General features: G+C 32.5%; 3 protein-coding genes across 3 annotated transcripts; all 3 read left to right on the top strand.

The window, feature by feature from the left end:
• Positions 1-5,021: 5,021 nt before the first annotated feature.
• LOC133037510 (small ribosomal subunit protein uS11m-like) lies at positions 5,022-9,130 on the top strand. Its single transcript, XM_061115009.1, has 3 exons — positions 5,022-5,301; positions 5,412-5,487; positions 8,006-9,130. Exon 3 carries the CDS (start codon positions 8,061-8,063, stop codon positions 8,874-8,876), a length of 816 nt encoding a protein of 271 aa, XP_060970992.1. The 5' UTR covers positions 5,022-5,301; positions 5,412-5,487; positions 8,006-8,060; the 3' UTR covers positions 8,877-9,130.
• Positions 9,131-9,258: 128 nt separating this feature from the next.
• On the top strand, positions 9,259-14,740 carry LOC133037508 (MDIS1-interacting receptor like kinase 2-like). The gene is made up of 2 exons (XM_061115008.1): positions 9,259-14,031; positions 14,148-14,740. Exons 1-2 carry the CDS (start codon positions 11,409-11,411, stop codon positions 14,531-14,533), a joined length of 3,009 nt encoding a protein of 1,002 aa, XP_060970991.1. The 5' UTR covers positions 9,259-11,408; the 3' UTR covers positions 14,534-14,740.
• Positions 14,741-15,175: 435 nt separating this feature from the next.
• Positions 15,176-18,179, top strand: LOC133037422 (LRR receptor-like serine/threonine-protein kinase GSO1). The gene has a single exon (XM_061114700.1). The coding sequence runs from the start codon at positions 15,422-15,424 to the stop codon at positions 17,672-17,674; it is 2,253 nt and encodes a 750-aa protein (XP_060970683.1). The 5' UTR covers positions 15,176-15,421; the 3' UTR covers positions 17,675-18,179.
• The last annotated feature ends 1,782 nt before the right edge of the window (positions 18,180-19,961 follow it).

Genomic DNA, 19,961 nt, shown 5'->3' with positions numbered 1-19,961 from the left:
TAATATTTTTAAGCATACCCATTATATCCCTTAAGTTAATCTAAATTATATGTTAAACTTAAGTGAAAAATAAAAGTATATTAAGCAATCTACTCATAAAATTAAGTATATTTTAATAAAATATAATTAGGATAGTTTTGAGTATTGGATTAAAAAAAAAGTATTTCTCAACTTATCCCAGTGCGCCTTTAGTATTAGGATAAGTTGAGGAATACCTCTTTTTTTATCAATTAATCAAAAATACCTTCATATTTTATACAATTAAAATCTACCCACTTTTATGAGTGAATTGTCTAATATATCCTTACCTTTCACTTAAGTGTAATACATAATTTATATTTATGTAAAGGGTATAATAGACACATTATCTATAAAAGTGGGTATATCTTAAAAGAATATGAAAATAAAGGTAAAAATTAAAACAAATAAAGTAAAGTGGGTATACAATGCAATTTTCTCTTTAGGTATTTGAGTTAGCCCAATTAGGCCCAATTAGAATAGTAGACCCATAACGTGATATTATTAGGGTTCAGTACAGAGCTTCTCTCTCCATACTTCGCTCTCCGTTACTCTCCATCGGCACCGATCGGAGATGAGGGATTCCGTTTGCTAATAGGCCGTTCAGTTGTCCAAATCGGCTTCATTATCATCTCAGCTTCACTCACAGGTATGAGTTTGAGAAACAATGGTTTCTTGTTGCTTTCATCTATTTCTTCAAAGATTTCATTTTTCCATTTTCATAATCTTTTGATTTCTCGCCTTTCTGTATTTTTTTTCCTATGGTGTAATCTTGTTTATGAATCAATGCCTGTGTTTTGTTCTGATCAGTGAAAAATAAGCATTAGTTTGGTTTTGAAATGTGCTAATAATACACTGATTTGATTCTTTAAATATGTAAGGGTTGTTTATCTGAAATTTATTTCAGATTCTATTCGAGAGCTTCTTAGATTGACATTTACATGAAATTGTTGCAAACTGTGTGAGCATCTTTATGTATGAGTATGCAATTGTTCACTCAGTATGTATTTTATCTTTTTTTCTTTGTGGGAAATTTTGTGTTGAAAGCACAGAAATCTGTTTTAGATAGCCTTATTATGTCTTTGTTCATTTCTACTGAGTTTGTTGGATAAGTTGATAGATATGAAATCTAGAGACTAAATCTTCATTAATATTAAAGACATTATAGTTACAAAGTTCCAATTTTTAGTCTTTTAGAGATACTTGAAGATCTCCCAAAAGAGAGTTCATCTCTTCCCAAATAGAGGAATAATCAACCACCCTTAATCACTAGGCTCACTCAACTAAACCTGGGTCATCAGAGAACCACTCAACTCATAACTAACAAACTGTACAACACAACACATTATTAATCATAAGTAATTCTGTTCTTGCTATTAGTATTTGAGTATATTATTTAGTTCATGAGAAGTTGAGTGTATTTTCTCCTGCAAATTTAAGAATGAATTCTACTAAAATGTTCAATTCCTTGAAATCCAACATCTAATAATAAATTATTCTTTAAAGTATATGTTTTATTTAATAAAAATTCCTGTTATATCTAATAATAAATTTTATGATTTTGGTTATATTATTATTTTTAATATTAACATTTCTATTATAATTTTTCAAAGGCTAATTAGTAATTTTTCTCCTTAAATTTTGACATGTACTAAATCGTGCTCCCTGAACTTTCTTGGCCGTTAAAAATTCTCCCGAACTATTGAGATTGTTAAATTTAAGGACTTTTGTCTAATTTTAGTAAAAAAATTCTAACATGGATGAATGTTCAAGAGGCATGATTTAGTACATATCAAAGTTTGAGGGACATGATTTGGTAGATATCAAAGTCTGGGGAGCATGATTTAGTATATATACAATCACTGAAACAGTAAAATTGAATGAAATTAACAATCTCAATAGTTCAGGGGGAATTTTTAACGGCCAAAAAAGTTCAGGGGCACAATTTACTACATCTCAAAGTTCAGGAGAAAAATTACTAATTAGTCTTTTTCAGAAACAAAAGTGATATTTATGTAAAGCCCATCCCAAATGTGATAACAGAAAGGATATTTATACAACCCCAAAGCCTATTATGATGATACCGTTTCTTCTTGGTTCTCTCTCCCAGTCTAACTCGATCGCTTTCTCACTAAACCCTAGAAATATTATCAACAACCTGATCGCTGATCGGACATCGGAGCGGAGGCGTTTCACTCTCAGGTACCGATTTTGAGTTTTGAAATCGATTCTCTTTCTCTCTCTCTATTTTGTTGTTGGATATAATTTAGCCATTATCTATCAAATTCTATTTATTGAATATTATTTTTAGATTAGGAATTATTAAGAAAATATTTGTTTGTGAATAAACTAAGAATTATTTTAATTTTAAATATAGCTTCTCAAAATTCTTTTTATAATTAATTTTAGTTTTAATTTTGTAATTGTTAATAAACAACACAACGACTAATTAGTAAAAATAAAAACGACTTATTAATTCAAACAAGTGAAAATTTTAGACTCACACAGACACACACAACGACTTATTAATTCATTTCATTGCTCGCTCTAGGTTTACAGTCTGTCAAAATCGCAAGAGCTGCAGTTACTTTGGCCACAGGACTCTCGAAGAAGGCAGGGGCTGAGGCTACTCTATAGTTTACTTAATCACAAGAAGCTTGATGGCTGGAATTTCAGGATTCGCGAGCCTTGGACCTAAGACCAAGAACTTTGTAGTTGCCGGTGGATTGACATCATTCGTCTTTGGGGTATATTTCTACACAATGAGGGCTGTGGGAGGTACAGATGAGCTGCAAGTGGCCATAGATAAGTTTGAGGATCAGAAGAACAAGAAAGAGGCTGAGTGAACCAAATTTGCCATCAAAAGCTTAATAACATGTTTAATTGTACTTCGTTTGTTGTCTAAAACGGAAATAAGATTTTTCTCGATACTCTTTCTTTACAATAAGCTTTTTTTGCTAGCGTAATATGTAATATTTCTTCATTAAATGTCTAACACTACAGAAATTTTGTTCACTTACATGCCAAGCACATATTATTTTTAACCTTGAACGTTGGTAAAGAGAGATTTCAAAGTTCAAACGCAGTGAGTTTTATCAGGTTTGGATTTTAGATGGTTTATTTCTTATTTGGAACAAGGTTACTATACTCAAACTAGTGAAAATAGAAAGACTTATTAAGAGTAGATAAATCAGAGTCTGAAAACAATGGGAGGGTTAATGAAGGTGTGTTCATAATAATGATCAATCTAACAATGGGAGGGTCTTTTGTAAACAAGATAAATCACAACTACTTCATTTCTAAAAAAATTTAGTAAATAACATATTACAAATATTAATTCCGATTATTTTTTATTTATTTTGTTACATTTCTCCATTAATTTATTCTGATTCTGATTACTGATTACTGTATAGTTAACGTGCCATAAAGTACTTAAAACGACACTTTTTTTTTTCTTTCGTTGAAAAACACAAATTATTTATTTATTTACATTTTTACTAAAAACAATAATGTAAACGTACATCAACATGCAACCAATTAAGAGTTTATTAGACCATATTTAATATTTTTAAGCATATTCAGATTCAATTTAATTATATATTAATTGATAAATTTTACTATTTGATCTTATTCAATTTAATATTTTTTAAGCATGCCCATTATATGCCTTAAGTTAATTTAAATTATATGTTAAACTTAAGTGGAAGATGAAAGTATATTGGGCAATCCACTCATAAAATTAAGTATATTTTAATAAAATATAATTTGAGGATAGTTTTGAGTAATGGATTAAAAAAAAATGATATATTGAGAAATACCTCTTTTATTTATCAATTAACTAAAACTACCTCTACTTTTATATTTAATTGAAACATACCTCTTTTTATATGTATTGTACCCAAAATACCTTGATATAAGGGAGTCACATGGAGAGTATATTGTGGTGACAGGGATAAAATCGGTAAAGTGTTTAAAAAAAGAGGTAAAAATGATAGATTTTAAAAAATAGGATAAAAATAAAAGAGAACAATATAAAAAAAGTATAGAGTCTAATTTTCTTAAAAAAAAAAAAAAAGTATTTCTCAACTTATCCCATTTGTGGGCCTTTAGTATTTGAGTTAGCCCAATTAGGCCCAATTAGAATAGTAGACCCATAACGTGATATTATTAGGGTTCAATACAGAGCTTCTCTCTCCATACTTCGCTCTCCGTTACTCTCTATCGGCACCGATCGGAGATGAGGGATTCCGTTTGCTAATAGGCCGTTCAGTTGTCCAAATCGGCTTCATTATCATCTCAGCTTCACTCACGGGTATGAGTTTGAGAAACAATGGTTTCTTGTAGCTTTCATCTATTTCTTCAAAGATTTCATTTTTCCATTTTCATAATCTTTTGATTTCTCGCCTTTCTGTATTTTTTTTCCTATGGTGTGTAATCTTGTTTATGAATCAATGCCTGTGTTTTGTTCTGATCAGTGAAAAATAAGCATTAGTTTGGTTTTGAAATGTGCTAATAATACACTGATTTGATTCTTTAAATATGTAAGGGTTGTTTATCTGAAATTTATTTCAGATTCTATTCGAGAGCTTCCTAGATTGACATTTACATGAAATTGTTGCACACTGTGTGAGCATCTTTATGTATGAGTATGCAATTGTTCACTCAGTATGTATTTTATCTTTTTTTCTTTGTGGGAAATTTTGTGTTGAAAGCACAGAAATCTGTTTTAGATAGCCTTATTATGTCTTTGTTCATTTCTACTGAGTTTGTTGGATAAGTTGATAGATATGAAATCTAGAGACTAAATCTTCATTAATATTAAAGACATTATAGTTACAAAGTTCCAATTTTTAGTCTTTTAGAGATACTTGAAGATCTCCCAAAAGAGAGTTCATCTCTTCCAAAATAGAGGAATAATCAGCTACCCTTAGGGCCCGTTTGGTTGGTGGTAATGGGCCAGAAATGAATGGAATGGAATACTAATGGGCCTAATTCTTTTGTTTGATTGGAAAATAATAATTTTGGAAAAGAATTCCATAGTAATGCTATTCCCCAAACTAACGGAATTGCTTTTCCATTTTTCATTTGGTGGAATTATAATTCCATTCCACTACTTTGGATATCAATAAATTATCTCTTTTCTCCTCCAGCCATAGGCGAAGCCCCACAAACCCTAACCCTAGCAAACTGAAGATTAATCTGCCACCAGCCATTGTTGTGACTGTCTTCTTCGATCATCTCTGCAAGTGACGGGTTCCTTGATTGGTGGTAGCATTGCCAGAGGTTATTCTCTCTCTCTCTCTCTGGTTTGGTGATTCTGAATCTGTTCTTGTTGTTTTGTGTATGAATGTGTGAATCTGTTCTGAATCATTCTCATCCTCTTCGCTCCTTAGAGCTTCTAAGGCTACCGGAGAGTCCTTCGCCTTCCTCTTCGTGTTCTCGAGTTTGCTGTTCTTCTCGAGTTTGAAGGTATCACTATCGCTCACATATACATTTATATAATTTATAGTTCTCGAGTTTGGTTTTTTGTATTTTTTTTTGCTTTGTACAAAACTTCTTTGAACTAGAAATTTGTTCCTGTGCACATTCTTCAATCCACGAGTTTTTTTTTCCTTAGTATTTTCATATATGGTAATGCATATTAAATTTGGGATTTCATCATAGGCTTAAAAATATGTGCACCTTATTTTTTGATGCATACCATGTGTTTGTAAAAATGCCTCATTGGAATTTTGTTGTGTTTTTCTTCTTGACTTTGCTGTCACACTAACTGCTATAAGGTCTGGTGTCAATGTCTCTGTCAACTTTTTGTTAGTTTTCTCCTTATATGAGTAATGCTTTCTTTCTAATATGGTATTGTTGTGGAAATAGAGGCTTAAATGTATGGCCATAACCAGAGAGGCTCGCAGTTTCTACTAGAATTGTTGCTTGTTTTGGTCAAGATTTTTTTTTTCCGCATAATTTTCCTGTACGATTACATACTGTTCTGTACTTGATTTGGCAAACTCAAGATGTATGAAGGGGAGAGGTGGTATTCGTGCCAAAAATGCCAGCATAGGTATGTCTTTGGTTCAGGCTTAAGGACGAGTTTGCCAAATTGACAGCCTTAGAACTTAAAATAAGCAAAATGGCATTCTTTCATTTTAAAATTTGTGCATTAAATCATGGGTTTGTCGACACAGAAAAATGTTGGGAAATACATAATTACATATGGGGCTATGTTATTAGTATCACAATTGATATACTTGATAGCACATTCTTTCAAGAGCTTTGATTCTTTGGTTTATGTTGCAGACTTGTAATGCCTGTTTTCACAATGTCATAGTCACTTTCACTTAGCAGTTGCATACACTTTTTGTATTCTTGTATAATTTACCAATACACATTCTGGGAATGAAGGATGTGTCAGGTACAGTGCGTATAAATTTCAAAGTTGGCATGTGTAATTAGTTAGAATAATCAAATGTCTAGTCTTTTAGAATTTAAAAAGTGACTTGTTTAGAAACAACAATTTCTGCTTGTGTATGGCCTTGAAAGATGGTTAAACACCTTATTTATTAGTTTGACAAAGATAATATAAAATATTTCATCATGCAGCTGATGGTTGAATTTGAAATATATTCTGACAAACTATCTGCATGTTGCGTAGTGTGAATTATTCATTCATCTCCAGGGTTTATGTCTCTTGCTTTCTTTGTATTAAAATTAGTTTCCGTTTGATGCTTAGCTATGTTTAAGCATTGTAGTGATGATTTCCATTCCTATAGATTGAAACAATATTGGGCTTCATTTGATAGGCAATTGCAGTTGGTCTACTCAACTCAGAGCACAATTTTATCTTTAATTCTTTGATTTGATGATATGTGTTGGTTTTAGTGCTTTTTTTGTTTTCTTTAAAAAAGAATGCTTTAATGGATTGTATTAGGTATATATAGGTAGATCACTTTTGAAGGATTGTTTCTCAAGTGAAAGTTTTGGTATTGTTACATGCACAATGCTTGATCTTATTAATTAAAAAATTATAATGTCTGGTTTTTTTTTAAAAAAAAAATTATGATTATATAGTTTTTTTAAAATTAAAATTTTCATGTGATTATATAGTTTTTTTTTTAAAAAAATATATGTTAGGTTTTTTTTCAAGAGGTAATATTTTATAATAAATTCAATAAATATAAATTTATATATAACAGATTTTTTAAATAAATATTAATTTTTTTTAAAAGATATCAGTTTTTTTTTTTTTTTTAAATATATATTAATTTTTTTTAAAAAAAAATATATATAAGTTGAATATATTTAATTAATTTTTTCATCATGTTTTAAAAATAATGGTATTTTTGTTCAAAATTAATTTATTCCATTCCATTCTATTATATAGTCAACCAAACATAAGAATATGTATTCAATTATTGATTACATAAATCTAACCAAACAACTTAATCCTATTCCTACTCTTATTCCATTCCATTACCATTCCTATTCTTATTCCTATTCCTATTCCATTGTTTTCATTACCTTCAACCAAACGGGCCCTTAATTACTAGGCTCACTCAACTAAACCTGGGTCATCAGCGAACGCCTCATAGCTAACAAACTGTACAACACAACACATTATTAATCATAACTAATTCTGCTCGCTATTAGTATTTGAGTATATTAGTTAGTTCATGAGAAGTGGAGTGTATTTTCTCCTGCAAATTTAAGAATGAATTCTACTAAAATGTTCAATTCCTTGAAATCCGACACCTACGTTTGTTTAAATGTTTTTTCTTATTTGTTTATTTTTGTTAAGATGTGAAATTGTGAATGGGATAATGAATTATGACACAGTATTAGTAGAGAGATTTGTTACTCTGATTTCTGGATATAAGTTTACCAACCATTCTATGTGAGTAAACATTCTGAAATTTAGTTTGATGGAATAAGCTAGATGAAGAACTGTTAATGGAGCTGAAATTTGAGTGATTAAATATTGTTGGTTTTACAGGTCCCCAAGAGAAGAGAGTTCCTTAGGAAGTTCAAAATCTGTTGACGACATTGCAATGAGAAAGATTGCACACCATGTTTGTGGACTTTCTACTAGCTCAAATTTGAGCTCTAGTATTATGCATAACAAGGGTGTCTCTGCTCCATATGCTTTGATGAGTTTTCTTTCTTCCATACATTCTGGAAGTACAAAAGAAATCGAGAACAGAGATAATCCCATGAACTTTGTAAGGGGTATTATAGAACAAGATGAAAGAAACCCAAGTGGTTTTATGCCGCAAAATGATAGAAACCCAAGGGGTTTTATGCCGCAAAATGAAAGGAGCTCCTTCCCAAGGAGTTCCTTCCCAAGGAGTTTCATACCACAAGACGATAGAAACCAAAGGGGTTTTACACAACGAGATGAAAGAAACCCCATGAACTTTGTAAGGGGTATTTTACAACAAGATGAAAGAAATTTGTTCGGGGGTTCTCGCTTTCCTCGATACAATCTTGAGCATGATGCTGATTTTGTCCACATAAAGTTGATGCGCAACAATACATTTGTTACAGTTACAGATTCAAAGGGAAACAAAAAGATGGGAGCTTCAGCTGGATCTTTGCCCGAAATGAAAGGAGGAGCAAAGCAGTCTCGGTATGCTGCTGAAGCAACTGCAGAGCACGTAGGAAGAATGTCGAAAAATATGGGATTAAAATCAGTTGTGATGAAGGTGAAAGGGTTTACTTTCTTTAAAAAGAAAAAGCAAGCAATTATAAGCTGGAGAGAAGGGTTTACTAATTCAAGAGGGGATCAGAATCCAATAGTATATCTTGAGGATACAACTCGGCGTCCCCATAATGGCTGCCGGCTCCCCAAAAAGCGGCGTACTTGAATATCCACAAGGAGTCGAGCTTCCATGATCTCTGAGCCATTGAGGACGATTACAATTGAGAAACTTCTTGCACTTGAATATCAATAATAAGAATAAATATTTGTTTAATTAAAACTGGTACTTATGTACGAAGTTGATTGAACTCGTTCTATACATATTACTAGTACTTGTTTAACAACATCATATTGCAAACTGCAATATTTTTGATAGCTTAAAATAAATAAACCAGGGGAGTTGATTTTTCTGTCCTTAAATTTGTTGGTGTATATCATTTTTGTCTTAATTATTGATTTTGAATTGTTATCCTATTGTATTTGGTTTGGAATGGATGTTTCAAGTATCCATTTCTTTGTTGATGTTGCAATCAGTTGGGTTTCGCCTTATGGGGGTTGTGATTTTCCTGGATTCTACTCGCAATGTCATTGAAGGCTTGACTGTTAAATTTAAGGTTTCTTCCCCTCTTGAGTCTCGAGGCAGAGGCCATTGCTCTTTGAAGTGCTGTTATATTGAGTAATTTGGATTTTTAAATTATTGTTTTGCTGTTATTTAGATTGCTATAGCTCACTAAGAGGTTGAAATTCCTCTCCATCAAATACTCTAAATCCTTAGGTATAATACCTTATTCCAAACTCCTAAAAATCTTTACCTAAATGTAGCTAAGTTTTATCTCTCTTAAATTAGCATTTATTTATTATATTTTTTATTTTTTGATTTTTTTTCTTTTAACTTTTTTTTTTTTAGTATGGATTTTTTTCTTTAACTTTAATTAATATAAAATATACTATTTCAACTATGTAAAAGAAAATATAGAGAAGTTGATGTAGGGGACAATGTCAAAATTTCACCAGATTACAGTCATAATAAACTCTCTTGTAAGATCTCTTTGGAACTCAAGAGTTTGAAAAAGTTGCAAGTTCTCAGCCTAGAGTCCAACAAATTGAATGGGCCAATTCCAACTCAATTGGGAACTCTTAAACTTTTGTACCAGCTTAATCTTAGCAATAATCATCTAATGGAAGAAATCCCTACGAGTCTATCAAACTTGAGTGGGCTACAACATCTTGATTTGTCGACAAATAATTTAGCAGGCAAGATACCGGATTGGCTTGGTAGCTTTGAAAATTTACTTAGCTTAAACCTTAGTCACAATGTTCTATCAAGTGAAATATCACTAGAGCTTGGAAATTTGGCCTCTTTGCATTATGTATTGGATCTTAGCAGCAATTTACTTGTTGGAGAAATACCCTCAAGCCTTTCTAAGCATACGGTTAATTTTATTTTTGGCATCTTTAATGTGAAAAAAATATTTTATAATTTATTATTTAAATTGATTTTCATATTTTGTCTATTTGACTTTTATATTAATTAATTTATTTTTAGAAAGAAAGTTGTCTAGCTTTTCTATTTATGAAAAATAAAAAAGGGTAAATTTAGTGACTCATCCCTTTTCCATCTATCTAACACTGTATTAATGTGATATTGTGTGAGTTTCCTATTGTGTTTGATCTGATTTTTTGAGTAGAAAATCAAAGCAAAATTTTCTTTTTCTATAAAAGGAAAATCGCACTTACTGCTCACGATTTTGTAGGTACAGAAATACAAATTCTTGAGTTATTGAAGATCTATTTTAGAGAATTGTCTAGTGAGTTGTGGTCTTGTTCGTAATCATAATCAACAGTTGCCTACTATGTTCATTTTTCAATCTTTTACAATTCATTTGTTAGGTTTTAGTTCTTTATTTTTTAGTTAAAAATAGAGATTTGGGAAAATAATAATTGGTAAGGTAAAAAAGATAATCTATGTAGGTTTGACAATTTTTTAATCAATCTATGTAGGTTTGACAATTTTTTAATCAATCTATGTAGGTAAGTGGTAAGCCCTAAATATTTATGTACTTTATTCTAGCCGGCCTATTTAAGATTATTTTATTATACTAACTTGAATTTGGTATACACTTTTCTACCTTATCTTTTGTTCATTACAAGGTTATAAATCATATGTGTTTCTTATAGTTTCTTGAAAATTATCTTTATTAATCAAACGTGTTACAAAAATTTAAAATATAACTCGCATTTAAAATCTCTAATCTTTATTTTAATTTATAATACAGTTCTCAAAATCATCATACTTTTTAAGTCAACAAAATATTTTCCCAGAAATTAAAAATAAAGAAAGTTGAAAATGTACTGATTCAAAGGTTCAAAGTTCAAATTATTATGTCCCTTTCACTAGGAATTTTCTTGGCTTAATTGAAAGGTTCAAAGTTCAAATTATTATGTCCCTTTCACTAGGAATTTTCTTGGCTTAATTCAATATATCTCTTGGAATTGAATAATTGGAATAATATTTTTCTTATCTCTGAAATTACAAAGAAAAGAGAAACCAATCACTTAAGAAAATGAAATGTAAATGATTTAATTTTTAGAGTCAAGAATGTGACATCTTCAATTTATTTTCTTATATAAGAGAATGAAAATAATAACCCAGTTTTATACCCATCAAGCTTTACAAAATAATTAATCAGTCATCACCATGAATAGTGTTCTTGTTTTTGTTCTTCTTCATATTTTTGTGTTGTCTTTGGTTCCATTGAAGATTGATTCTTCACCAAGAACACAAGCAGAGGCTCTAATAAGATGGAAGATGAGCTTGGAGTTGAAACCATCTTCTCTTGATTCATGGTCCAACAACAACATCATTAATCTTTGCAATTGGACTAATGTTGTATGTGATGGTTCCAATGGAGAAATCTCACAAATACATCTCTCCAACTTGGAACTCAATGGAAAATTGGACAACTTCAACTTCTCTCCATTTCTTAACATCACTGTCTTCAACCTCAGCAAATGCGAGCTCTCGGGATTTATACCAACAGCCATTGGTAATCTCACCAACCTCACTTTGTTGGATCTTTCTGAGAACTATTTCACTGGTCCAATTCCAACTTCACTGTGGAGCCTTAACAACCTCATCATTCTAGCCCTTTACAACAATAGTTTGAGTGGTTACATCCCACCAGAAATTGAAAATCTACAACTCTTGTCAACTTTTGATGTAAGCAACAACCAATTATCAGGAGTGTTGTCATCTAACATTTCCAGACTGAGTAACTTGGAGAGATTAAGTGTTTTCACCAATAATTTCACTGGTATGATTCCTTCAGAGATTGGAAACTTGAAGAAACTTAAAAGATTGGATCTTTCTAAGAACCATCTCACTGGTCCAATTCCAACCTCTCTATGGAACCTAAGAAATCTCATCTTTGTGCGAATTTTCGAAAATAATCTTTTTGGAACCATTCCTCAAGAGATTGGAAATCTAAAACTTTTGTCAACTTTTGATGCAAGAACCAACCAACTATCAGGAGAGTTGCCAGTTAATATTTCCAGTCTTAGTAACTTGGAGGTGTTCTCTGTTCATACCAATAATTTCTCTGGGACAATCCCTAGAGACTTTGGGAAAAATAATCCTAATTTGAAGATCGTTATGTTTGGAATCAACAATTTCTTTGGACAGTTGCCACAAGGTTTGTGTAGAAGCTTCAATCTAGAGTATTTGGGTGTAAACAACAACAGATTTACTGGCCAATTGCCCGAGTGCCTGAGAAATTGCACAAAATTAAGAAGAGTAAGGCTTGATGGAAATCGATTCAAAGGTGACATAACCAATGCATTTGGTGTTCACCCACGCCTTATTTCCATGTTCTTAAACAACAATCAATTCATTGGTCATGTTTCAAGTACATGGGGACAATGTCAGAATCTCACCAGATTACAGTTGGGTCAAAATAAAATCTTTGGAAGGATCCCTTCAGAACTCGGGAGTTTGACAAAGTTGAAAGTTTTGAGCTTAGATTCCAACGCGTTGAGTGGGGAAATTCCAACTCAGTTAGGAAATCTAAAAGTTTTGTACCAGCTTAATCTCAGCAATAATCATTTGACAGGAAAAATCCCTACAAGCTTATCAGGTTTGAGTGAGCTAGAGGTTCTTGATTTTTCAGCAAACAATTTATCAGGTGAAATACCACACTGGTTAGGTAATTATAAAGGATTGGTGAGCTTAAACCTTAGTCATAATATGCTAACTAGTGAGATACCAACAGAGCTTGGAAATTTGGTGTCTTTGCAATATGTATTGGATCTCAGTAGCAATTTACTCATTGGAAAGATTTCCTCAAGCCTCTCAAGGCTTACAAAGTTGGAAATTCTCAACATATCTCATAACCACTTGTCAGGTAATATTCCACACACATTTTCCAACCTAATAAGTATAAGTTACATGGATTTTTCTTTCAACAACTTGACGGGTTCAATCCCAACTGGAGGAATTTTCCAAAATGCAAGAACAAATGCTTATTATTATGGAAATGTTGGTCTATGTGGAAACTCTACAGGACTTAAGCCATGCAAAACTCATACCAGCGGAAGTAAAAGTGCTCTAATTTTAATTATTAGTCTCGTTTGTGGCCTAGTTTTTGTTACTACCATTGTAATCGTTCTCATATTGTGCCATAAATTCAAAGTGTTAGATAAACAAAGGAAAACTTCTAACCAAAATGACACTCGCCAATCATTGATGATATGGGAGAAGGAAGCAAAATTCACTTTTGGAGAAATTGTAGAGGCAACAGAAAACTTTGATGACAAGTATTGCATTGGGAAAGGAGGCTTTGGCACTGTTTACAAGGCTATATTGAGATCACATGAGTTGGTTCTTGCAGTTAAGCGGTTACACATGTCAGACACGAGTGATATTCCAGAAGTTAGTCGCATAAGTTTCGAAAATGAGATTCAAACTCTAACAGAAGTCCGACATCGAAACATCATAAAGCTTTATGGGTTTTGTTCAAGAAACAATGGTTTATACTTGGTGTATAAGTATGCAAACAAGGGTAGTCTTGCCAAAGTATTATACGATTCAACAGATCTTGATTGGGATTCAAGGGTGAAAATAGTTCAAGGATTGGCCCATGCAATCTCATACTTACACCATGAATGTTCTCCACCAATTATTCATCGTGACGTGTCCTTAAACAATGTACTACTTGGCTCTGATTTTGTTCCCATATTGTCGTATTTTGGCATTGCACGTTTGTTGATCCCTAACTTGTCCATTTGGACAACTGTGGCTGGATCGTATGGCTACATGGCGCCAGGTATTACTATTTTAATTATTATTAATTAAGCATTTCTATTAGGCACGAGTAGTGTTGCCAACATCATCATGGTACTAGACAATACTTGTGACCTTATATATATTTTTTGTCTGCAGAGCTAGCTTTAACCATGCGTGTGACAGAGAAATGTGATGTCTACAGTTTTGGAGTAGTAGCTTTAGAAATTATGATGGGAAAACACCCGGGAGAACTGTTGGAATCTTTATCATCAGCTCGTTCGAAAACATTATTATTAGAGAATATACTCTTGAAAGATGTGTTAGATCAACGGTTGTTACCTCCTAGTACTGGGCGATTATCAATGGATGTGGTGTTAATAGTGAGCTTGGCATTGTCATGTACTAGAACTAGACCTGAGTTACGTCCCACCATGCATTTGATTTCACAAGAATTGTCAACAAAGAGTGCTCGGGCTTCCATCATCTCTGAGCCATTCGAAACCATTACAATTGAGAAGCTTGATGCACCTTTTTATGATTAGTAGTAGTAAGAGTAAATATTTATTTAACTAATTAATACTAGAATTTATGCATGAGAATTACTCATGATGACTTATATGATGTAACATTATGAGCCAATACATTTGCACATTGCTTAGCAAAAATAAGAGAAACATCTCTCAACTCAGCCAGTAATTGTTTACCATCATTAAAATTACTATCAACCCTCCACTAAAACTATACAAAACATTATTTTGGTTTCATAATCTAACTCGTATTCACTACAACTCAATTTGCAAAAAAAAAAAAAAAAACTTATATTTTACATGTCTAGTTTAGTATATTGTTACTTTTTTTTCCTAATGTGAATGGAGCAAAGAAAAAAATACTAAACATAAATTAGTCTAAAGAAAGAAAAATGGTAATATTAATGAAAACGATGGCAACAAGAGTTTACTGAATTATCATTTTCATTCAACAAGTCAATATGCGTAAAAGAAACTCATGATCATGAATGCTAAAGATATTGTTATTATGCACAATATTCCACTCTGTTATAGCTTGTATAATTTATTGATACTAATGCCAATTTGTATTTGAGCTTTAAGCATAATTTTCTAGAGTAAATAAATGCAGTTCTCAAAATGATCAAACTTTCTAAGTCAACAAAAACTAATTTCCTAGAAATTGAAAATAAAGAAAGTTGAAAGATTCAAACTTCAAAACCTCAAATCAGTATGTCATTTTCACTAAGAAAATTTTCTTGGCTGAATTGAATACATGTTTTGGAAAGTTGAAAACAGTTTTCTTCTCTATTGACTTTTAAGAGTGAAGAATGTGACACTAAATTCTCTTTGCCATTATAAAAGAGTGAATAAAATAACCCAATTTTATTCAGATCAAGCTTTAGAAACAGATCAATCAACACCATGAAAAGAGTTTCACAAACTCATTTCTCTGTTCTTCTTCTTATTCTTCTTATGTTTGTTTGGCTTCCATTGAAGATTGCTTCTTCACCAAGAACACTAGCAGAGGCTCTCATAACATGGAGGAACAACTTGGTATTGGAACCATCTTCTCTGGATTCATGGGACAGCAACAACATCAACAATCTTTGCAACTGGACTAATGTTGTCTGTGACGGTTCCATAGGAGAAGTCTCTCAAATAGACCTCTCCAACATGGACCTCAATGGAACATTGGACAAGTTCAACTTCTCTCCATTCCTTAACATCACGGTCTTCAACCTCAACAACAACAAACTCGCTGGCTCGATACCAACAACCATTGGTAATCTCACCAAGCTCACTTTGTTGGACTTGAGTGAAAATTATTTTGAAGGAGAAATTCCAATGCAGATAAGTCAATTCTCAGAGCTTCAATATCTTAGTTTGGACAACAATTATCTTGAGGGTCCAATTCCTTTCCAGCTTAGCAATTTAAAAAAGGTATGGTACTTATCACTTGGAGCAAACTATTTGGAAAATTCAGATTGGTCTAAATTTTCAAGCATGCCTTCCTTAACCTACCTTGATCTTTATAAGAACCACTTTAGTTCAACATTCCCAGGCTTCGTATCAAAGTGTAGGAACTTGACCTTCCTTGACTTGTCTGAAAACAGTTGGACTGGGTCAATTCCACAATCTGTATTTTCCAATCTTGTCAAACTCGAATCTTTCAATCTCACAGATAACAAATTTGTGGGACATTTGTCATCTAATATTTTGAAACTTTCTAAGCTCAAACACCTTCATTTACACACAAATTTCCTCAAAGGTAAAATTCCTAGTGGAATTGGTCTCCTACATGATCTTGAGGTTCTTGAACTACATGAAAATTCCTTTGGTGGGAGTATTCCTTCTTTTATTGGCCAACTCAAAAATCTATTACATCTTAAAACTTTGGATCTTTCTTATAATAATCTCACGGGTCCAATTCCAACTTCTCTATGCAACCTCAAAAGCCTCATCTTCTTTTATGTAAATAACAACAATTTCACTGGTTCAATTCCTTTAGAGATTGGAAACTTGAAGAAACTTAAAACACTAGATCTTTCTAAGAACCATCTCACGGGTCCAATTCCAATCTCATTATGCAACCTCAAAAACCTAATCACTTTTTATGCAGATACCAACCAACTATCAGGAGTATTGCCAGTTAATATTTCAAGGTTGAGTAACTTGGAGGAGTTAGCTATTTTTACTAATAATTTCACTGGTTCAATTCCTTCAGAGATTGGAAACTTGAAGAAACTTAAAAGTTTGGATTTTTCAGCAAACCATCTCACAGGTCCAATTCCAACCTCAGTATGGAACCTCAAAAGCCTTACCTCTTTTTATGTAAATACCAACCAATTATCAGGAACGTTGCCAGTTAATATTTCAAGGTTGAGTAACTTGGAGCACTTATTTGCCTTTACCAATAATTTCATAGGTTCAATTCCTTCAGAGATTGGAAACCTGAAGAAACTTAAAAGAATAGATATTTCTGAGAACCAACTCACAGGTTCCATTCCAACCTCTTTATGGAACCTCAAAAACCTCATTGTAGTACATTGTTTTGACAACAATCTGGTTGGAACCATCCCGCCAGAGATTGGAAATCTAGAATTCCTCACAAGTTTTGATGTTGACACCAATCAACTATCAGGAGAGTTACCAGTTAATATTTCCAAACTTATTAACTTGAAGGTGTTCAATGTTCTTGGCAATAATTTCACTGGGGAAATAGATAGAGACTTTGGGAAAAACAATCCTCATTTGAACTTCGTCGGGTTTGCTGACAACAATTTCGTTGGAAAACTACCACAAAATTTGTGTAGCGGGTTCAATCTAGAGTATTTGGGTGTATATAACAACAACTTTACAGGACCATTGCCCAAGTGCCTGAAAAACTGCACCAAATTAAATAGAGTAAGGCTTGATGGGAATCGATTCACAGGCAACATCACCAATGCTTTTGGTGTTCACCCACATCTTGATTCCATTTTCTTAAACAACAACCAATTCATCGGCCACATCTTAAGTACGTGGGGACAATGCCAAAATCTCACCACATTACAGATGGGTCATAATAAAATCTCTGGTAAGATTCCACCTGAACTTGGGAATTTGATGAAGTTGCAACTCAGTTGGAAAATCTTAAACTTTTGTACCAGCTTAATCTCAGCAATAATCATTTAACGGAGGAAATCCCTATGAATCTATCAAACTTGAGTGGGTTACAGTATCTTGATTTGTCGACAAACAATTTAGCAGGTAAGATACCATATTGGCTTGGTAACTTTGAAAGTTTACGTAGCTTAAACCTCAGTCACAATATTCTATCAAGTGAAATACCATCAGAGCTTGGTAATTTGGCCTCATTGCATGAAGTATTGGATCTTAGTAGCAATTTACTTGTTGGAGTGATACCCTCGAGCCTATCCAAGCTTACAATGCTAGAAATTTTCAACATCTCCCATAACCACCTCTCAGGTATTATTCCACAATCATTTTCCAACCTAATAAGCATAAGTTACATCGATTTTTCTTACAACAACTTGACGGGTGAGATCCCCATTTTCCAAAATGCTTCAAAAAGTATTTATGATGGAAATCTTGGATTGTGTGGAAAAGCTTCAGGACTTAAACCCTGCAAAATGAAAAGAAATAAAACTAGGACTAATCTTATTTTAGTCATTTGTCTTGTTTGTGCTGGTATAGTAGTGTTTGTTACTGCAATTATAATCACTCTCGTATTGCGTTACAAATTCAAAGTTTTGGATAAGAAAAGGAAAAGTTCTAACCAAAATGACACTCGTCAATCATTGATATGGGAGAAAGAAGCAAAATTCACATTTGGAGAAATTGTAGATGCCACTGAAAACTTTGATGACAAGTATTGCATTGGGAATGGAGGTTTTGGTACTGTTTACAAAGCCATATTGAGATCACATGAGTTAGTTGTTGCGGTTAAGCGGTTGCACTTGTCAGATTCAAGTGATATTTTAGAAGCTAGTCGTATTAGTTTCGAGAATGAGATTCGAACTCTGACAGAAGTTCGACATCGAAACAGTACGACACCTTGGATATTTTGGTGCCTTTTAACATTTGTCTTATTATTTCTGCATGTATGAACATTTTTAAAAGACTTGTTTTATTGTGCAGAGTTGGCTTTGACTATGCGTGTCACTGAAAAGTGTGACGTGTACAGTTTTGGAGTAGTAGCTTTGGAAATTATGATGGGAAAACACCCAAGAGAACTGTTGGAATCTTTATTATCTTCTCAGACAAAAACTTTATCAGATAATATGTTATTGAAAGATGTACTAGACCAACGGTTGTTACCTCCTACCGGGAGATTATCAATGGTTGTGGTGTTAGTAGTGAGCTTGGCATTATCATGTACCAGAAGTAGACCAGAGTCACGACCTACCATGCATTTAGTGGCGCAAGAATTGTCTACTAGGACTCGAGCTTCCATGATCTCTGAGCCATTGAGAACCATTACTATTGAGAAAATTGCTGCAATTCACTATGAGTAGGTACGTATGAGGTTTATGAAAAGTTTTATTAATATAAATAACTTGTTACTCATGCACATGTAGGAAAATGGAAAAATGTGAAAAGATACTTAGTAGCAGTGGTGCTTAGAACTATCTAATGTATTATATTTGTGCAATTAAGTATCGAGTGTCTATCATGATCTAATGTAATAATTGTTTATGGAATATCATCTTTAGGTGATGTTGGGCACCACTAATGCTTAATAACAATACTCAGAAAAAATATGGTAATGATGGTGGTTCAATGGTTCAAGCAATTAAAACCTCACATGAGTTTGAGGTTGAAAGAAGCCAACATTGATCACTTAATAAATGGCGAAGACAGAGAAGCATGCAACTGAGTAAGGAAAGAGTAGTGAAGCCAATATTTAATGTTATTATTATTATTATGAATGTTGTTTGACTGAGTAATTATGAAGAAATTAATTCATAGCAAATCTAATATTTTATGTTGTAATACTATATCATGTTTCTTGTTTTGAATGATTGCAAATCGAGTTCAATGAAACTTGTGTAGATATACTATTTAATAAAACATGACCACTTTGCAATTTGCAAATAGTTTGGGAACTATTTTTAAAAAGCTAAAAAATATTCATTGGCACATAGATAACTTTACCAATAAGGACAAAATTGATGTCTATACCATATAAGTTTACTATAGGATATACTTAACTTTCCTCTTCATCACATTTTGCATGGTAACTGTAAGCTTATTTTCTCCAAAAAATTAACTGTAATTAGCTGAGGAGGCAATTTCATATCCACATGGGCATGTTTAGCATTTCTCCAACATAGTACTACATCTCATTTATTCCTAAATTGAAAAAACAAAAAAATTGACCTATCATTAGCTTTTGTCATTTTCAGTGTTGAACACAATAATGATAATAATAATAATTTTCTAGAATTTGAATCATCAT

Source organism: Cannabis sativa, chromosome 4, assembly GCF_029168945.1.
Source record: "Cannabis sativa cultivar Pink pepper isolate KNU-18-1 chromosome 4, ASM2916894v1, whole genome shotgun sequence".
Classification (NCBI taxonomy): Eukaryota; Viridiplantae; Streptophyta; class Magnoliopsida; order Rosales; family Cannabaceae; genus Cannabis; species Cannabis sativa.
This window is presented reverse-complemented; position numbering and strand designations above follow the sequence as displayed.